This window comes from Cajanus cajan, chromosome 1, assembly GCF_000230855.2.
Source record: "Cajanus cajan strain Asha chromosome 1, NIPB_CcT2T_4, whole genome shotgun sequence".
NCBI lineage: Eukaryota > Viridiplantae > Streptophyta > Magnoliopsida > Fabales > Fabaceae > Cajanus > Cajanus cajan.
In genome coordinates this window covers 14,701,797-14,717,893 of record NC_138517.1, presented here as the reverse complement: position 1 = coordinate 14,717,893, position 16,097 = coordinate 14,701,797, and the positions used below count along the sequence as shown (strand labels likewise).

Sequence of the window (16,097 nt, the reverse complement as noted above, 5' to 3'; positions counted from 1 at the left end):
GGACAATCCGGGGAAACAAGGGTTAGGATACAACCCTAATAAAGATCAAAGGACGAAGAGGAACCAAGATCCTTCTCGACGTTCTTTAAGCCAGATCTTTAGGAAGGCCGGTTCACAAACGTCAAGGCCGGTCGTTGTCATCAAGTGTTTTTCTCCTTCTGATAGGGATGTATAGACCCGATGACTATTAGAGATTACTCCTCGGGGACAGCCCGACCCCCGAGCCTCGATAGGGCACATGTTTCCATTATGATTATAATAAAATCATTCTTTATTCATTTCTTATTGTTTCTTTTCTCGCTTACAATAAACTTCTAGGCCGCATTATTTAACCCTGTTTGAATAAGCATAAATGAGGTTAAAATTGTCTTAATAATAATAAACCCGCATCATTTTTATGTGGAAGTGTGCGATAACTTAGAACACCTTTCCTTGGCCTCGACAAATGCCATCATGGATAAAAAAGGAAATCCTAAAAACAAAAACTCGGCAGGAAACCCAAAAGAGGGACTGCGCAAAATAAGAGCAGAGAACCCGCTAGAGATCCCACAAAAGGGTGACCTAGGCAAAAATTAGGGTTGTAAGAATAAACAAAAACAAAGGTCCGCTAAGACACCACAAAAGGGTGTTTTAGGCAAAAAATAAGGACAATCAAAAAGCGAAAAGAAATCCATGATGGTACCATGAGCCGAATTCAAAAAAGGTTCAAGGGAAGCTATCTAAGTTGTCAAAATCACAACGTCAATAACAAGATTTTCTTAACTTCATAAGTGTTTAATCAAACAAGCCTAAACACATAAGCCTACCTTGGCCAACCATTCTCACAAAAACCATTTTTGAAAAAATAAATCCCCTCTAAAACACAAACTTCAGAACAAAAATATCTTTCCTTTCTTTTCTCTCTTGTCCCAAACGATTTTAGGATAATCTAGTGGAAACATGGAGATATAGTGGTCAATAGGAGGGTTGACATGTCTTCTAAAGGAAGGGGAGGATCACTGGGTTGATGACGCCCATCTCAATATAACACGCATCATTCCTCGGTTACAGAAATCGGCAGCGCACAGCCCGTCTAGAGGAATGGCAAGATCCAAACAAAGAAACGCATCGGTTAATTCTTTTGAAAAAATAAATCAAATAGAATTAGGTGCATCATACCGCATACATGCATACAGATGATAGGTGTACTGGAAGATCACTTATTCTCTGTTTATTCAAAAAAAACAAAAACAAAAAAACAAAAAAACAAAAAATATAAACCCCAGAAAAAACAATGCGCCCGTATCATGTTCAGTACACCCGTACTAAAAATAGGGTTATGAACAAATTTTCAACTCAATACGGGCGTACTGAAATGGATATGGCCGTATTAGCCACAAAGAAATTTTCAAAGACCTCTTCATGAGGCAATTGCATAAAATAGAAAAATAGGAAAAATTGCTTGTGTATGGCAACGGTCAACAGAAAAAGCCGCAAATCGACAGAAAAAGCAATCAAATACAGAAAAAGCCAAAAAATGACAAAAAAGGCAAAAATACAGAAAAAGTCAAAAAATCAACGAAAAAAGGCAAAAGATTTAGAAAATCAACCGCATCGTACAGAATAACTGAGCCTGGAGAGGCTTGCCGAAATAATACTCCCCAATTGTACAGAATAACTGAGCCTGGAGAGGCTTGCCGAAATAATACTCCCTCATCAGAATAACTGAGCCTGGAGAGGCTTGCCGAAATAATACTCCCTCATCAGAATAATTGAGCCTGGAGAGGCTTGCCGAAATAATACTCTCTCATCATAACAGAATAATTGAGCCTGGAGAGGCTTGCCGAAATAATACTCTCTCATCATACAGAATAACTGAGCCTGGAGAGGCTTGCCGAAATAATACTCTCTCATCATAACTGAGCCTGGAGAGGCTTGCCGAAATAATACTCTCCAAAATAACTGAGCCTGGAGAGGCTCGCCGAAATAATACTCCCCAGAGATATCTCAGCTTCCACGCTCGGACTAAATTCCCCAGTGAAAGCTATCAAACCAAGATCAGCAAGATTCCCCAAGGAAGGCTTGATCATCCAAACAGAATATCCAAGTCGAAAGGACTCATACTTCCTCAGTGGAGAATAGCTTTCCAACTCAAGCAATGAGTGAAGCTAAGCCTGAAGAGGCTTTCTAAACAATACTCTGGGATACATAAGAACTTCAAATCCCCAGTCGCCTACTAAGAGGCATCCCTACAAAAAGCAAAAATCAATAAACCATTCCCCAAGTGGAATTCGGCTTTCAGCCAAACATCAAGCGTCAAGATGATCCGCCTAACAGAAGAGGCTAATCACAATCAATGACAAAATCCCCCAGCGGATAATAGCCTACACAGAGGCAACAAAAATCAGAAAATCAAAAAGAGTCACCCGAATAAGGATAACCGGGATACTCCACCAACGTCGAAAGGACGTCAGCCAATCATAAGGCATCGCTCACCTCAGAAAGAGCATCTTTGTGTCTGCATCCCCAAGGAATCAGAATTTCCCCAGTGGGCACCAACTACGCAATGGAAAGTTGGGACACAAGAACCTATGAGTAACTGCACATCCCCTAGACGGATCCCTGCGTTATCCAGCCCTCAGCGGCATCAAAATAAAAAAAAACAACCGTCGAAGCAGCATCGTGGACTGTGGAGACAAAATCATCACAATAGAATCCCCCAGCGGATAACAGCCTACGCAGAGGCAATAAAGCCAGAAAATCAAAAAGAGTCACCCGAATAAGGATAACCGGGATACTCCACCACCGTCGAAAGGACGTCAGCCAACCATAAGGCACCGCTCACATCAGAAAGAGCATCTTTGTGTCTACATCCCCAAGGAATCAGAATTTCCCCAGTGGGCACCAACTACGCAATGGAAAGTTGGGACACAAGAACCTATGAGTAACTGCACATCCCCTAGACGGATCCCTGCGCTATCCAGCCCTCAACGGCACCAAAATCAAAAACAACCGTCGAAGCAGCATCGTGGACTGTGGAGACAAAATCATCACAAATCCCTGGAGAGGGCAAACTCACGCTACCAAAGTGACCAGAAGCACGGAGGTATGCAACCCTGGGGAGGGCAAACCGCAGACCCTGGAGAGGGCAAACTCACGCTACCGAGGTTGTCAGAAACACCGAGGTATGCACGAGCCTGGAGAGGCGACGACTAATACTCAGCTACCCCGTCGTCAGAAACACGGAGGTATGCAGCTACCGAGGTTGTCAGAAACACCGAGGTATGCACGAGCCTGGAGAGGCGGTACTCAGCTACCCCGTCGTCAGAAACACGGAGGTATGCAGCTACCGAGGTTGTCAGAAACACCGAGGTATGCACGAGCCTGGAGAGGCGGTACTCAGCTACCCCGTCGTCAGAAACACGGAGGTATGCAGCTACCGAGGTTGTCAGAAACACCGAGGTATGCACGAGCCTGGAGAGGCGACGACTAATACTCAGCTACCCCGTCGTCAGAAACACGGAGGTATGCAGCTACCGAGGTTGTCAGAAACACCGAGGTATGCACGAGCCTGGAGAGGCGGTACTCAGCTACCCCGTCGTCAGAAACACGGAGGTATGTAGCTACCGAGGTTGTCAGAAACACCGAGGTATGCAGACCCTGGAGAGGGCAAACTCACGCTACCGAGGTTGTTAGAAACACCGAGGTATGCACGAGCCTGGAGAGGCGACGACTAATACTCAACCTGGAGAGGCTACTCAACAATTTTCCACCGGAAGACACTACAAGTCAGAAGGATGGCCTACTCCCCGGACAATTGGGTCAACTCCTTTACTTTTCAACCGGTACACCAAAAAGCCGTTTGACTAAGTAAAGGGGGGGCAGCTGTAGACCCCTAAAATTGTCCGGGTCGGAAATAAGACTCGAAGACTCTCAAAGATCGAAGGGAAGTCAGCCAGAAGGACTCCTAGAAGACCATAGGATGACTATCTGTAGGTTTAGAGGTCTTAGAGTAGCTAAAAATAAGAAAGTGAGAGGAGTGGAGCTCAATACGGCCTCTTTGGAGCTCAGTACGGCCCGTATTGCATTTTTGAACTGCAATACGGCCGTACTGAAACCAATACGGCCGTATTAATGTTTTTGAAACTCAATACGGCCGTATTGAATTCAATACGGCCGTATTGAATTCAATACGGCCGTATTGAAGTTCAAAACTTCAATACGGGCCGTATTGACACCAGGGGCCGTACTGCGCCTCACCCCTATAAATAAGACGTCATTTGGACGTCATTCTACACTTTTTCCAGACTTCTGGACCCTCTTGCTGAGTATTCTGGGGTTTTTGAGCAGTGTTCTGCCCTAGAATTCTCTCCGAGAGCCGATCCGACGAAGTTCTTGAGTTCTGAGCATTTAGCTTGAGAATTCGAACTAGTAGAAGGGAAATCTTTTTGATTTCCATAGTAAAGATTAATTTTTAGGGAAGGAGCGAGCGAGCGTGTAGTGGGAGGGAGCGCCAAAAAGCCTCCTAACATTTGAATATATAAAAGCACGCTTCAAAGGTTTCTTCTTCAAAATCCTTCCTTTTACTGCTTTCTGATTGTTGCATCGCATGTTTAATTTATTCATGTAGATATCTTATTCATAGCCGTTTATAATAAATAGGGGTAATTTAATAATTTTACACTATTATTAATAAAATAATCCGTCATAGGGAACCCGAAAGGGGCGTTGTGGGGTGCTAACACCTTCCTCGCACGTAACCGACTCCCTTACCCGACTCTGGTTGTAATGGCCAAAGTTGATTTTTGAAATCAATTGCCTTATCTCTTTTTCCAATGTTTTGAGTAAAACATTGGTGGCGACTCCAAGAACCCTTCGTTTGCGAAAACCACTAATCCATGGAGGGTCTCGCTTGAGATTAACATGGATTGGTGAATCATTTAATAAAATTGTTAGTTCGATGAGGTCTCAGTTTGAGAATAAGTTGTTCTAACAATCCACCATTTTCAAAACTTAAAAAGAGTCCGACCATCGTCGCGAATGCCAAGGTCCGTTTCGGCGGGTGGCGACAATTATTAATCCTTTCAACATATTCAATTCAATGTTCCTAAGGGTGAGCTCACACATCATGCTTAAGTTTCTAATCTACTCAATCAAACTCAACCCTTATATCATCAAAATGATAGATAAATGTTCATCCTACTCAGGACATTTGTCACCATATTAGTTTAACTTGTATAATCTTCTCCAATGATTAGGCACCTAATTGTAAGTTCACTATGTACTCATACTCGGTCTTCAAGTCTTACCACTTTATTTATACTCCAAGAAAACTCTTATTCACTACCTTGTCCTATAATCTCATACCTGGCCACCAAAATGAATCGACTAATATGCTTATTCAATATCCTTTGAATAATCCATTCGTTAATCGAGTCATACATAGTCCCTTACTACTAGGAGTAATTTCACAAATCAAACTTAAATTCCTAACTTGAGCCAAAAGATATATCTCTTTGACCATAAAGAAAGATAAATATAGATATTTCCTATTCAAAGCATCGACTGCTATAGGTTTACCCAGATAACAACTAAGATTAAAATCTTAATCCTTACAATTTCCAACTATCTCTTCTATCTCATATTCAATTCCTTCGGATCAAACAGATATTTAAGATCCTTATAATCACTAAATATCTCAATAATGTTTCTAAAATCTCAAGCGTAACTATTACAACTTCTAATTCAAGGTAATTTCTCTCATGAATTTTCCATTTCCTAGATGCTTAAAAACATAAGTTACTACCTTTGCATCAATAATCCACCCAAACCTGTCTTCAAAGTCATCACTATATCCCACATAAGACTTACTAGAGTCAGGTAATATTATCACTAGTCAATTTTGCCATAAGAGTTAGAACTACTCTTATACTTACTATCTCACATAAAGACAATACCCCTCATAGTGAATGTAGTCAAGGGCAATGCTATCCTAGAAATTCTTTCAATAAATCTCCAATAGTAAGCCTCATAAAACTTTTATTCTCGCTAACTTGCTTAGATATCTCTCTGCTTAAACATAACTTCTACCTAAGACAGATTCATGTTCACCTTAACTGAAATTTACAGGGACTAGAAAACTTAACATACAACCGTCTTGGATATATCTTCACCTTCAACTACAATAGGATCATATCACATCCTAAGATCAATATCACTAACCATACAACATTCACCATTTGATCCCTAAGGTCTTCTATTCACATATCGACATACATGCACATCAAGTCATATTAGAATGCCTACTTTAAACCTTCATATATATCATCCATAAGCATGTACATGAACAACCTTTACCACATAGCATCATATAACCTTAAACAACCTCTCAATCTACACGAAAACACCTCAAAACATGTCAATTCTTATCCTTGCATTGCCTACTAACCCGAAAACATTAGTATACAGACTAACTTCTATTTTTAACAACTATCAAAGAAAACAACACATAAAGAGTTCTACTCATCCACGTGATATCAACCTATCACTAAGTGAATAGGCTACAACTCTTAGTGAGACATGAGATTTTAAAAAAAAACAAATCATCTTCTTAGCTAAAGAAAAATTCAAAAATCACAACAAATATATTCAGTGCTTACAACTATACCTCTGATTACCAAAGCAGCTATACTGGAGTTCTAGACCTCCGTTTTACCTGATTCCAATTCCATTAGAAAGATAACATCCAAGGCTACCACTTTCCTGAAGACTAACAAAAATTCTAATTTTGTCAGTATAGCACTTGTACTGTCACAACAAAACATCTCCTACACCAGACAACAATAGTGTATCAACATCTAAAACCACAAAAATACCTCAATCCTTCCAAACTTACTCCTTTCCACCTGAAATTCATATCAAAGTTTCCCACTACAAATCTAAACCAAATAACTCACCTATTCAGTACAAAAGGCTTAGAAAATAAAATTTTCATGCAACCATCAAACTCTAAAAATCATCAACACTTCAATCTCTCCTTAAGAATACCAAAACTCCAATTCTCAACATACCTCATCTTTGGATTCAATTGCTACAACTATAGCTTTCAAAAATTTCACCAATCATAAATTCTTAATACACTTTAAAATAAATCAATGTCTTACCCAAATCTAAGGCCTCAATAGTTCCCACAATATTAACAACATATTTCGTCTACCACTACTCGCACATATGCTTGCAACACAAGCGATATTACTCAACCACCACTTCTTACGAAAGTATCAAACAATTAAGCAATCATAAGAATGAAGAAGAAAGGTCATAATGGTATTAGCTGACACTATCATGACTATCATTCCTCTAATTAAAAAAAAATAACTTAACAATATCAAACTTTACAATATCAACACAAGGAGAACATCATCATCATCATTATCAAAGCAAAACATCATCAAAGCAAAGCATCACCAAAGTATACAACAAACAAAACAATGTCAGAGTACACAACAGAATCTCGATAAGTCACGGCCGATTAGATCAACCTGCTCTGATACCACTAAATGTGACACCCTCTACCCCATTATTAATATACAACAAATGTAACAATAAGATATTACTTTTCTTCTTTTTGGGTAAATAAAATCTTTCATAGTTGACAAATATTTCAAATATAACAAGGTAGAAGATTCACATTCGTAACTCATAAATCATAACTCTAGTGTAAAAATTATAAAAGAAAAGAAGTTAAGATTTTCAATACAATTTAGTGTAAAACAAGAAATCATATATATACAAATAATAATAAAGGAAATATAAATTAACTCCAGTAAAGGTGGCAGTGCCTCCTGGTTAGGAATTAATTTATACTCCCAAATCATATAATAAAATATAACAAAAATGTACATCTTGGTCTTTTATCAAGAACGTTCAAATTACAATTCTTAACATATATTTTCCTTGAATTATACATGTTATTTACGTTATCTCTTCGTTAGAAATTATCAAAGAAGAGAAACTAAAGTTATAAAAGCAATAACATATTAAACTAAAATAACTATGCCCCGATGTCACATCCTATCAGAGCATGCCCAAATTGAAGCCTTTAAGCCTCATCACCAACATCCTCATGATGCTGATCATCTGCAACACAATTTAAAACATATACAAAAACAACAAGGGAGTGAGAAACATCTCACTCAGTTTCAGGTGCAGAAATAAAGGTTAAATAGCCCACACACACACAACAAATATAAGTCACATGTAAATAACATACATAAATAATCAAATATCACATATATATTCATTTATCATGCTATGATGTCATGGACTCAACTCATAAATGCATGCATGTGGCGCCATACGGAAGATTCACAATTCATCGTTGGTGACCCTAAGGTACACCTGGTTACATCACTGGTGACACTAAGGTACACCTTGTTAGTCGTGGGTGACCCTAAGGTACACCTTGTTAGTCGTGGGTGACCATAAGGTACACCTTGTTAGTCGTGGGTATGCGGCCTCAACGGCACACTTGGAGTAATATATGCATATGATGCATGTCATACATTCATAATCTCATGGACTCAACATTTAACTTATTACATAATTTCATTTAATACATCATGTCCTCATTTTTCATAGTCTCATAATCATAGTTTGTCTCAATAGTCCATTCTTAAGTCTCATGTCATTTGTCCATATTTCACTAGGTCATGTCATAAATACTCCTCATAAGGTCCGCACAGGAATTCACAGAGATCCAGAGAGCATTCTTGTTCATATTAAACCTCATTTATTATTAACATTAATTTCATATTCATTTATTACTTTCAACAAAGAACAAAGTAGAATAAATAGAAAATCGGACAGAACAACGGCACCTTTAACAAAAACAAAGTAGAGTAAATAGAAAATCAAACAGAACAACGGCACCTTCAACAAAGAACAAAGTAAAGTAAATAGAAAATCAAACAGAACAACGACATCTTCAACAAGGAACAAAATAGAGTAAATAGAAAATCAGACAGAACAACGGCAAGGGATTGGGGGCCAATCCGACAAACAACTATCCAACAATTATCCCCACACCCCTGAGCGAGGTTCTCACTCCCCCCCCTTACCTGGATAGGCGGAGTTGGAACTTGGGCAGGGTCTCCTCCTCTGGATCCCCTTTTTTTCTTTCCCTCTCTCTCTCTTTCTTTCTTTCTCTCTCTCTCTCTTCTCTCTCTCTCTCTCTTTCTCTTTTCTTTCTCTCTCTAAAATTTTCACTTCTTCTCCTCTGTACCAAATTTTCACCCCCTGCCCCTATTTATAGGCCTCCTGGCGCAACCGGAACGGCCGTACTGATTTCGGAACGGCCCGTTCCGGATCCTTCAAATGTGGGCAAATTTCTCAACTGGAACGGCCCGTTCCAAAACCGGAACGGCCCGTTCCGAGACTCAGCAGAACGGCCCGTTCTGTTTCTAGAACGGCCCGTGCTCCATACCAGAACGGCCCGTTCCATGCCCGTTCTGGAACTTGAAAAAAATAGCATATTCGCTCTTTTGGAACGGCCCGTTCTGCATTTGGAACGGCCCGTTCCGAAACCCAGAAATACCCTTGTCCCTTTATTAAAATTACGAAAATGCCATCAATAATTACGAAAATGCCATTACTAATAAAAATATCCTTTTAAGGAAATTGGGGTGTTACAAGTAGTCCAATTGAGTTGACTTTCAGATTGATGTCCCAAAATCTTCATGGTTAGAAACATTTTGTCCTCAAAATTTATTAAAATTTAACCTAAACGACTAACCATTCCATCATTATGTGTATATTTTTTAAATGTTATAAACAATACTGTTTAATGTGGAAGAGTTGCCACATCATGTGCACCACTTCTCTCAAAAGATCGAATCCTTAATTTTCTTTATTTGTGGCTCATCGCCGATTAATATTGGATGATAGTAACTATAGAAACTTGTAATACTTTAAATCCAATGGGAAGTTTCTTGCAATTGTGCAAATCTAAAACTTTTTTTTCTTCACTTTTTTGAAAAAAGACTATCACTTGCTACAAGAATCTAAATAATTGATACAAACCAAACTATATACAACCTTTCCAATCTCCTGAGCTCTCACATGAGCTTCCAAGAATGGACAGTATATCATGCACCACAAGCCTGATTATGTTGCTGCCAGATGAACTTGAAATGTCCATGCACTCCAGCAGGTCTGCATCACATGCTATCAAAACCCATTCATGATCATCATCCAGATACTTGATATCAAATGTCACCACCTCTAGTTTCAATCTCTTGGCGATTTCCTCTTTTAATTCCACAATACCACAGTCCAAAGAGACCTTAAACCTTATGATATCTTCTTTATATGTTGCCTTAATAGTCACACTCTTCACCCCTTTCCTAACTGGAAAAGGTGGCACATTGTTATAAAGAGTATTCATGTGTTGCATAGGAGCCAAATCAGAACGTTGAGGATTCATCCTGCAAGCTTCTGGAACCTGATCCTCCAAAACAGCATCTGCTGAAGGACATAGGTTTCTCAAGTCCTTAGAACTACCAGCACCCTCAAGTAGCTGTCCTACAAATGGCACTTGAGGTTCTGTTGTGTCCACAATGTTAGGCATAGGGTATGCAGTTGGGCGGTTTGGTGTACTAGTTCTAGTTGAGAGCAGTGTTGATTCCAGTGATCCCCTTAACACAAGACATTGCTCATTGTTGCCTGCTATGAATATATCTTTTGTAGGTGAAATTTCATTTGGGGGGCTTCCTTGGCATGAACCATGAGGAGTAGGATTTGCACTGCCTTCACTTGAGCCACTCCCAGTTCTCAATTTGTTTGAGCCTTTAGTGCCAATCTCCTGAATGGTACCAACTTTATCATTAATCAGTTTCTCAGGACTTTGTGTCCTTGCTCCAAGGAATTGTTCTCCCATCTCAATTTGTCTGTTGGTTTCTGATGCTCTAGAAGCATCAAAATCATTTTCATCCGTCTTAGGCTCTGATGGCCTAATAGTCAACGAGTTTTGGCAGTTGAACTTGTTTGAGGTGGAAGGCTCAGAAAAGGAACCAGCAGCAATGGGAAGTGAACTTGTACTTAGAGAATTTAAACCAAATGCTCCTTCAGCACCATGGACTGATTCAATAACACACTTGAGCTTGGACAGGGAACGGTTAACCTTTTTGATCTTTCGAGATGGCCAACGTGATATCCCATGCTGCCTACAGATTCGCTTCATTGTAGTAGGGCAAACTGTACAGCAAGAATGTATCCAAGAACTTTGTTAGACCTGCTACTAATAAAAATGAAAGCTACTGGTAATAGACACTAATCAATTTTGTGTTTTTGGTGATAATATATTTTTTGATATCTTTATGTTTCTAGTATGCGGTAAACTTAGAAATAATAAAAGCATAGATAATTAGTTATTGGCTTATTGCTATATATTTCATGTGCACTTCATTGTAGTAGAGCAAACGTGCACCTTTGTAGGGATGATAAATAAAATATTTCTTATAACTGTTAAATCTGAAAATGAAACATACCACCAAGGCTCTTTGCAGCATCCTTAAGGCTTCCTGTGAAGTAATGTTGCAAAATATCAAGACTAATTGATTTCTCGGCTTTTCCACGTTTTCTCTCTGAGGGTTTTTTTTTGGTTTTGGTCTCTAAGAGAGTGTTTTGATCAATGTGTCCACCTGCATTATCACCAAGGCTCCCTCCATCATTTATGTCATCGCAGTATGCCATTATTTGCTGTTCTGATGGCTCCGGTGGTAACGCCTCCCCCATATTTGGTGAGGCATGTCTAGGTGGTGACTTTGAAGATTGAGTAATTGGAATGGATTCAAACCTCAAATGAACTCTTTCATTTATTGCTTCTACAATTTCAACTGAACCATTCTCCTCGAGTTCAACACCAGCAGCAATCTTAAAACTCTGAAAATGTGGCTTCATTGTAGCCAATATGGATCCTAACAAACTCTTTTGTTCATTAAAGTCCGTGATCATAGGAGGCAGAAAAAACTCTAGCACATACTCATCATTTCCTGTGTGAGAACTTTGTAAGCACACTGCAAAACAGCTGGTTAAACCAAACATGATAGCATAATGTACTAAAGGATATTCAGTTTTGCAGAATTGGGTAATGTTTCCACAGAAGCACATTTTGTGGGACAAAAATGCCCTCCCAGCAACCCCTTGACCTTGTTGTAAGTGATGCTCAACACAGGCCTCATGGAAACCCCATGTACGAGCATCTATTACATAGAATGCTACCTCAGTTATAGACATGCAGACTTGCCCCATGCAACAGCCATCAAAACTTGAGCAACTTTTCTTAACACCACCACCATGTGCCAAAACACTCCGATGCTTACATGGAACCCACGTTTGCGCCAGAGGCAAGCTATGAGTTTCACAGACAACTGTCAATATCTCCAAAATCTCAGCTAACGCGTATTGGCGGTCTTCATTACAAATCTGGTTTAAAAGAATTGCCAAGTTATATCTGTGACAATACAGGGGTAAGATAGAAGTCACAGGACAACATATATATCTTATCTTTTGAGAAAATAAAAGCAAAATAGGGATTCATCATGCATGATAGTAGAAAACGACCTGATTGTATGGATGCTCCAGAATTTCTGAACTCCTCAAATTAACTGCCTGCAAGGAAACTGACAGCAGGTAACTCAGGAATCTAAAAATTTTAGTAATCACATACATTTTCCAACATGTTAGTGACAGGAGTCAAGTACCCATACGACAGTTACCTTTGTCAAGACTCAAGATCAATGTTTAAGGACATATTAGTATATTTCGTTTAACCATCACATGAAACTCATCAAACATGAGCACATCATGCAGCTTATAGTAAATAGTACAGTTCAAAAGAAACCCAACCTCAAGGGCTTTGCAGATTTTATCAACCTCAGGAGCATAGTTAATCTTCTGTGAAGTCATTATCAACTCCAGTACAGCCACACATGACTGTCCAGCAGGCTCAAACACAGGTAGAGCTAAGGTTCCACGAACATTGTAATGTTGTGCGTGATTTAGGCGCTGATACTCCTTGCTGGAATAATACTGAACATTGGGAGTCCATTCTGGAATTTTGTGCTGAAAAACTCGACCGGGAAGGCCTTGGATTTCATCATTCTCCCCATCCACAGAAAACATATACATCAAGGAGACTGTTCTGTACTGGTGGAGTCCATTACTATGTGGATCAAGCACAAATGGTTGGCCTGAAGTTGTAAGTGCATAGCGGTTGCCATTCCTCACAGGTGCCCAAACCTGAGCAAGAACATTCTGTTCAGTCAACTCTTTGAAGTGGCGAAGCGCTTGTGTCATTCTTTCCTTGATTAGACAATAGCCATCTGGATTTTCTGAAGGTGGAAGAGCTACAAGGGGTGACACAGTTTTTTTGTTGGCATCATTTTCAACTGGATTTTCATTCGTTGTATTTGTATTACCTGAAAGCAGCGGTGTCAGTACGAACAACTGCAGGTCCATCAAAAACTTCAAGGTTCATGTTTAGCATAAGATGTCATCGGAATAGACTATGAAAGCTTAACAGTTATGGTAAAAACAATTTTTTAGCTCAATTTTATATCATATATAGCACTTCTAAGTTTATAAATAACTAAAGTGCCATAAATAGCCAACATTCCAAGAAAGTAAGAATTATTGACAAAACTATGGCCTTTAAATATGTGATTGATTCAAAGCCAATGAAAGGTATAAACAAATGAAGCCTTAAAGTTTAACTACTCAATTTATAAGATGAAGACAGGAAGAAAATTTATCTTTGAACCAAGATGGAAGATACATGTAGCAAAACTTCATTAGATATGGAAATTGCAACTATATTTCATTTGCCTTCTAATCAATTTTCTCAACAATATAGAACTTCAAGAACAGAAAGAGAAATAATTATGGAAAAAGTTAAAAGTCCTTCAATTTACATAAACTATAAGCTAAGAAATAGACAAAGAAGCTCCAAATAAAAACTACCGAATAACATAATTCAAAACCCTCTTAAATTTCACAATCAATTAAAGCAAGTTCAGGCTGCTAGGCTATTCAGTTTCAGTCAACATGGCATCAAGCAAGTCATAAAATTTGAAGAAAACTACAAAATTCAATTCAACATCCAAACTGAAACAAACCAAAACACACAGAAACAAAACAGGGATATGTGGCAATCAAAGAAAGATACCTGAAGCTGCAATCCTGATTTGTCTGTCATCTTCAACATCAGAAAAAGCCCAGACAGGAGAAAAAGGTTGTTCAGAGATAGTGGATAGGAGAAAAGGAGACATGGGGTTGGAGACCAAAGAGACATGATCCAAGGGCCATGGACTTTCAAGGCCAATGTCAAAATCCATGGCAAACCCATGTTCCTCCAGTGGCTTTGACTTGGGAGGAAGGTCATGATTTTCTTCCTTGGATTCTGACATTTTCACAAGGATGTTTTTGCTTGAAAATTAGTGTGTACAGAGTTATGAAAATTGGAACTTTGTAATGATCATGAAGAGATAATTGAGAACCATTGAATAGAGAATGATGATTGAGTAAAATTGCAGAAGGTGGAGAATATTAGAATATGTAACAAAATAAAATTTTAAGCTTAAATATACTTTTGTTCTATCTAATATACCATTTTGTTTTCGTCCTTATAATTTTTTTAAAAAATAATTCTTATAAAATTTATCTTTTTTAGATTGATTTTTGTCAATTTGTTTTTATCTTTGCAATATACTCTTTTTTTCTTTTTCATTTTTTTAATATGTAAGTAATTCACTTTTGGCCTCTAATTTACTTTTAACAAATCAACTCAAAATAAATAAAATATTACATGGACTAAAATATAAAAAAAAATGTCATGAAGACTAAAATAAAATAATAAAAACGAAAATGCTATGGACTATTTAAAAATAATAATTTTACAAAGATTAAATAAAAAGGGTATATTACAGTGAGAAAAAGCATACTTTACCCAAAAAATTTACTATAGATATGCCACTTGCTTGTGAGACAAAAGATGATTGAATGTTGGATAAATAATGTTACAAAAGACAGAAATTTTTCATTGTTGGGATCAAATGCCAGTTGCAAAAAAAAAAGATGGCCACTAGGTACTTGTCTTTTTCTTTGCTATAATTTACAACTCTTTTTCAGTACACAGGGAAAGCATATGTGAGGTAAGAAAATAAAAATGATGGTATAATCTACCAGGAGCAGATATTTATCAATGTGGGGTTGGTTGAAGGTTACATGTGCAAAATTTATTATTAGTTTTTGTCATGTTACAGTAAGACAATTTATGTAAGAGAGAAAATAGCAAAACAAAATTCATGTAAGATTATTAAAGTAGATACTGACATTAAAAAAAAAAGAAGAAGATAATCGTCCTGTGTTGCTGTGCAACTGTGGAACAAGTAATTTTTTTGTCTTTTAGTTGTAGTAATGTGGATGAAATAAAATACCTTTCCATCACCATATTCTACTGGTCCTAACAATGACTTAATGTAATATTTATGAATGACATTTCAAGAACTACCAGGCAAAAATCAATTTTGAAACATTAGAATAAAAGAAGGGCTTTGATCTTGTCAAAGCCAAACTTAACAGATTTTTTATTTTTTTCAGCTTTATTATTTCTCAACCTTTCTTTGCCAACCATGTATTGTTTATTATGCAGGCATCCAAGATAGTTGGTGATGCCCACACTCTAGGAAGTCAACAACTTCCTTGTGAATGTAAACATGGTGAAATCTTCATGGTATCTTAAATCAAATTTTATGCACCCAAAAAGAAATTAAATTATAAAAAAGTTAAAAACATGAATTTGAAAACATTAACCAAAGACTCATTAGTTAATATTAAAACATTTAAAGCATAAATCTTAAGTTTAAAGTCATTGTGGCTATAATATAATAATGATAATAATAATAATAATAATAATTGTCAAAAATTTAATTTTATTAATTTATTTCTGTATTGTAAACTGTAATCCACTTAAAAAAACATTTTTTTAGAAAAAGAATAAGATAATTTGTATATTTTTTAACTCATATATTTTCATTAGTTTATGAACTTATTTATCAATT

At 37.7% G+C, this 16,097-nt stretch overlaps 1 protein-coding gene across 1 annotated transcript; it reads right to left on the bottom strand.

Annotated features, from left to right (window-relative positions):
- Positions 1–9,974: 9,974 nt before the first annotated feature.
- Positions 9,975–14,596, bottom strand: LOC109803989 (protein NLP6). Its single transcript, XM_020365711.3, has 5 exons — positions 14,204–14,596; positions 12,886–13,457; positions 12,601–12,648; positions 11,526–12,462; positions 9,975–11,232 (listed from the first exon to the last, which is right to left on the bottom strand). The coding sequence occupies exons 1-5, from the start codon at positions 14,442–14,444 to the stop codon at positions 10,064–10,066; spliced, it is 2,967 nt and encodes a 988-aa protein (XP_020221300.2). The 5' UTR covers positions 14,445–14,596; the 3' UTR covers positions 9,975–10,063.
- Between the last annotated feature and the right edge of the window lie 1,501 nt (positions 14,597–16,097).

Coding starts and splice junctions, on each gene's coding strand:
- LOC109803989 (XM_020365711.3), bottom strand. CDS start 14,444: ATGTCAGAATCCAAGGAAGAAAATCATGACCTTCCTCCCAAGTCAAAG. Junction 13,458..14,203: donor AATCAGGATTGCAGCTTCAG/GTATCTTTCTTT, acceptor CGCTGCTTTCAG/GTAATACAAATACAACGAAT. Junction 12,463..12,600: donor TGGAGCATCCATACAATCAG/GTCGTTTTCTAC, acceptor CTTTTAAACCAG/ATTTGTAATGAAGACCGCCA.